General features: G+C 45.0%; 1 protein-coding gene across 1 annotated transcript; it reads right to left on the reverse strand.

The window, feature by feature from the left end:
- Window positions 1-561: 561 nt before the first annotated feature.
- Window positions 562-3845, reverse strand: Pburs (bursicon subunit partner of burs). Its single transcript, XM_077697100.1, has 3 exons — window positions 3546-3845; window positions 1757-1783; window positions 562-720 (listed from the first exon to the last, which is right to left on the reverse strand). Exons 1-3 carry the CDS (start codon window positions 3843-3845, stop codon window positions 562-564), a joined length of 486 nt encoding a protein of 161 aa, XP_077553226.1.
- Between the last annotated feature and the right edge of the window lie 1667 nt (window positions 3846-5512).

The following is a 5512-nucleotide window of genomic DNA, read 5'->3' on the forward strand; positions in this document are numbered from 1 at the left end:
ATGGGGACTCTCACTTGAACACATTACTACGTGACTTACTAACTCATAACCGACGGGCTTAAAAAGCATCGTGTACCGATACGAAAGTTCCTACAAGATATATAACCTCTTTACTGAAATAAAAAAAATAAACAAAAAACGCTTGTTGGCTTATCAAGTTTTCACAGATGGCGCTAGCCGTATAGCAAGCAAGAATGTTATTTTTTATTTCCCCACAGAAGTGACGCATCCTTAAAATAAGCAAACCAGGCCGTTGCGAACATTGATGTGTATTTGTAAATCTTTTCATATTGGTGCGCGATGGTTTTTAAATCCGTGGGTGATAAATTAGCAAGTCTCATGGGCATATTAACAGGTGTGTCCCCTTAAGACAACCCGGAACTCCTGAGATATTTTTCACCACACAATTTTCTCCTGCTATTTCAACATTTCTTTTGGACAGTTCTTGAGAATTTCTTTGGTATGAATTGGTAATACGCCGCGAGTTTCGCACGCATGAAAGCTTCTGGTTGGTCGTTCAGGGGCATAGGCGTCAGAGCAGTGGTCGCCATGCGTGGCAATTTATCCTCCGCACTTGTGGCAGGAGCAGTCCTGCGGCTCCTCTAGGAAAATGGTCATGCTGCCGTCTGCGCCGTACAGCTTCTGACCGTTGGGGTCGAAGCAGTCCTGCAGCTGGATCTCTCGCCGGTTCATGTAGGTCTCGCGGCAGCAGAAGCACTCCTGCACAGCAATGACCACCGCGGCTTGCAGAGGGCGTCTTTTCCGCGCACGTTCCAGCACTTAAGTAGTGGTAATAAGTATTGTCGTAACATATTTTATTGGGGTGGTATTTCTACGGTCACGCCCGCACGGCTGAACTACACAACGAAGGTGTCACAAAAACAGCCACCGGCTATTTTCGTGGGGCAGTTGGAACGTCTAAATGAGCTAATGGTGTGGATATCGCCAGTAAATTTTGGTGAAAGCATGAATAAAGCGCATGAATAAAGCGCGTCAAAATGTACACCATACCCTTCAATCTGCTGCTGTGCCAGTTTTGAGGCATGATGTCTGTAGGCACAGTGCACTAATTCCCTGCCATTCTTACTTGTACCATTGTGCAGGCCGGAACACGAGAGCATGAATATCCGTTTGGGTGATTCTGCAGGTGCAGCTGCGTGTACACTCTCTCGTTCTGGGGGGCTATTTGTAATAAACAATTTCAGCTTGTATTTTAAGGTAGCCCTTGTACACTGCTCCCGTCATAAAGCACGCAATGAGTACTTTTAAAAGACTGCCTAGGAACTTGTACTGACAACTTTCAACCATATGCACATAGTAGCCCAATCAACACACCGGCAGCGGATCACTAATTGCTGAGTGCAAGTAATTCATAGCGTGCGCTGTCTGGTGTGCTCACAAAAGTACAAAGACTTCAAAGGGAACGAAAGACCTGGAATATCAAGGAAAATAGTTCACCTAAGGAGGGCAACGAAACAGCCACGTGCTCATCCTTTCACAAGAGAAAAGTCATCAAATTTTTATTTTTTTTTTGTCCTCGTTTGCAGCTACCACCTTGTACGTGTGTTTTCCCACTTGGTATAACAATCCACAGTAGCACTGTTCTAAGGAAGTTTTATGCATACGCGTAGCTATAAAGACCGCTTTTTGCGAAAGACTAGACTTCTACAAACTATCACCGGTGGAATTGTCGCGGCTTCTTGGTATTATCTCTAACGTGGCACTCTCCAATGCGGTTATGATGGACCTTTCTTACCGATATTCCCATATGCGGTGAAGATGCCTGAAACAAATGAAAGACAAATTACCTTTCTTCACTGCGGTTGCAACGTTTCTTTTTATTTTCGTGCAACCACCTTCCTGTGGAATCATTTGTAAATTTGGCGCTCAGAGTGGTAATGCTAATGTTTCGGAACAATAAATAGACTGCGTTCTAAATCATCTGCTCAAACGTGTAGTTATGTCAATCTCGCTATTTATAATGCACCGAGCTTGTGGTATTTGGATGCAAACATAAAATCAATTTTCTTCCCCAAGGTAACGCTTGAGCGAGTATTTGAGAAGTTAAAAAAAAGCGGGTGTTCCACCGGTCGAAGCTACACTTCGGCTATGAAAAGGGTGCTATTGAAAGGTCGCGTGTTAATTTAGACCAGCTTGTTGTATGTAACCTGCTACAAAATTTCGACACGTGGAAACCGTTGCTATTTACTTGCATGAAAAACAAAACGACAACCGCGGCCTGGATCAAACCCACGTAATAGTGCTAAGTAGCAGAATGCCTCAGCCACGGGGCCCCGAACCGGTTTTAAATAGGTAGATATATCGAAAGAAACTGATCATAAGGAAGTATGTTTTATTCATTAGTGTACATATGTTTAACAAGAATAAAAAAGTGAACACAAAGTTAAACATTAGAAGGTCCCCTTCCTTTCCATACATGCTGCGTAGTACAAGGAACTGCTCATGGAAGATTGTTTTTGGATACTGGGCTGTCAAGCAAGCACAAGTACTGCCGAGACCGTTTTCCGGCTTCTGCATTTTAGCCGTTAAGACACTCGTTGTTGCTGCATGTAAGGGTTCATTTATTAGCACCGAGTTTTAATATGATGAGCTTCTTTGTAATAATTGTAAATGTTAGAAAATGGGCACTGTCACTTTAAAGGACTTGTTACACTATGCTGTATTAATTCAGACGGGAGCCCCTTCCAGCTGCTTAGCATAATTTTAGAGGCTATCTCAGAAAAATGCCGGCAGTAATAAAGGAATAAAACGTTTTCAAGAGCAACTTTAGTACTGAATCGTAAGTGTTGCCACAGATGGCTGAAAAGAAAAAAAAATGTATAGGCTGCCCGCATAACCTGTAACGAAGCCTGCTAACTGGTGCTTAATATTTGAATTTTTCTAGGTTTTTAATGTTGTGTGCCCTCAGAGTGCGCATTACCGCCGTGAATAACCTGCAGCTAGTTTAGTGACGGACATCACTTATGTACATACGTGCATACGGGCTGTTTTTTGGTGAACATTTGCACTTGCATGTCTCCATCGGATAAGGATATAAACTGCCGTAGCTACTTGAAATGCCCTTGCAGCCCCCCCAAGCGAAATCATGGTAGGTATTGTTTGCAATTAAAACACGCGTCGGTAAAAGTTCGGCCTCCGTCGATACCCCTAACAGAACTGAAGAAAGCTTCTATATATTACCAACATCATATGCTGCTACTGAGCTATGGGGTGCATTAATGCAAGCAACCTTTATTGTCTCTGACTGCCTACATTTAAAATATTGCCCCTTAACGAGGCGCCCGTAATGCTTTATTCGTAAGTTTAGAATCAGTATATTTCCTACTCCCCCATTTTGTACACCGGTGCACTTTCCGCGGACGCCAATTTTGCAACTGTGACGCCCCAGTGCGCTCTGTTGAGCTTTTTGGCCGTCAACTGTGGCACGTTTTACATAACCGCTATGCGTCTTCGCACCTGACATCTCGTTTCATTGCTAAACCTGCCGTAGAAGCCGCCTCTCTGACGCCGGGTGCTGTGCTCACCTTGAGGAAGCCGTGGGGCAGCGTAATCGAAGGCTGCACCTGGGAGACGCAGGTGCCCTCGCATCGGCTCACGAGCACAGTGCCTTCGCAGGTTCGCACGGGGCTACCCTGGTCGTCACTGTGGTCCCGTGTAATGCGGATGCTGGTCGCCTGGAGGCGGCAGGTTGCTCCCGCGCCGCCGGCTGCCCCTCCAGAGGCGTCGCCAGCGGCCCAGGCCGTGAGCGCCGCAAGCGTTGTCAATATCAACCAGAGCGGAACAGTTGCAGGAGCGGCTACCCTCGTCCCGCAAAGAGTCGTCATAGTGCGGTCGACGTTGTCTTTCTGCAGGAAGGAAAGTGTCTATTAACTTGACTAACGCTCGGTGTCGTGCTATGGTTGGTTAAACATCGTTCGTAAGATTGGGCTTCGGTGTAACACAGAGACGGAGAAGAAAAAAGGACAATAACACTTGACGTAAAGACTGCGCACTGGAGACTGTTTGTTATGAATGTAGCGACCACATATACAAAAGAAAAGAGAACTCATGACAAACAAAAATACCAAATGAGGGAAACGAAGGAGCTGACTCATACGTTTAATTAAGCGCTATTCCGGCGGCATGTGCTGCATTCACTGCTATTCGATAAACTGCGCCTCACCTGTGGTGAGTGCGATAGAAGGCGTCAAACACACTCTCCTTCGCACACAGACAACATTGAAAATGCTTCGAAAATCTCCCGTGTGAGTGCATGTTTTGACAACAGCAAATTTGTGGTTTTATCAAACACGGCTCTACAATTGCAGCTCGGACAGCATGCGGTCAACGTCTCTGCCGCGTTTATTTGCTGGCATGCATATCTGTGGTCTTTCACCCTTTCATTGTTGCAACGGCCTGACGGGCCAGTGTAACAATGACCGCATGGCAATGGGATGTTATGGACGACTCCTTGGGCACGAATGACGAATTCGCGCACGTGCACGCTGGACCTTATACGTGTCTTGGCCGCGCCGTTTGCTATTGTTGCCTCACCACAGCATTGCACAGCGAAGGAAGTTTTAATGGTGCCGTGAACACTAGGGGAATGTCACGATTGAATTCGACGTTTTTTTACTCGGTGTAACACGCCATGAACATTGCAAGACAGGTGGTCAACTCGCGTGCCTAGCTCTTTTTTCGTGGCACGTTTTTTCTTTAAAATTCTTGCACATAGATGATGTGGCCTTGTCCGTACTACATATTTCCTGGCAAAAGTTAATGTAGTATGTTTAACGGTAATCTTCTTCATCGTCTGAATTACATACTCATTCTTCTGTATTGACAAACGTGTAGGTTTAATTTTGTTATGAATTTATTTCTTTTTTTTCTCATAATGTGAGTAAAAATAGATTTGATATCTTGCGGGATGGTGCAATCGAGGTATATTACCACTGCGAGAAGATAAAATGCCTTCGAAGTAAGTCAGGAAGATTGAGAACACAATGTTAGATTCCAGGTTAGGCATTTAGTGAATTCAAAACTGCAAAGTAGAGTAACGTATTAAAAATCGGTAAAAGGTTTGTTACTCACCTGCAGCTGAGATAACTTTGAAGAAATTCGTGATAACGCAGCTACCTGTGGCTAATTTTCAACAAAACCTGTACAAAGTAAGTTAAAACTAACGAAAAAAGTAACTCCTCAACCAATTTAACCGCTTCCGCTAATATTCTTCAATGTTAAACTTTAGTGGCGGTGGTCATTACACGTTTAAACGCGGACTGGTTAGGACAGAACCGCTGAAAAGGCTGTATCCCTCGAGAGATTCGCCAACGCCACCTCCGACGAACCGTTCTCTCGCGAGGCCACGAGATATTCTAAGGAGCAGTCAGCGATGCCCGTCGGTGCTTATTGCTGCTCTTAAAACAAAACGCCAGTATAAAAAGGAAACAAAACGCCGCTGTCGGGCTCAGCGTTCATTGGCTCCGTGTCAAAGACCACCGCTGGCCTCGGC

Source organism: Haemaphysalis longicornis, unplaced genomic scaffold (assembly GCF_048455015.1).
Source record: "Haemaphysalis longicornis isolate Haplotype H1 unplaced genomic scaffold, Haemaphysalis longicornis Haplotype H1 scaffold_2, whole genome shotgun sequence".
Classification (NCBI taxonomy): Eukaryota; Metazoa; Arthropoda; class Arachnida; order Ixodida; family Ixodidae; genus Haemaphysalis; species Haemaphysalis longicornis.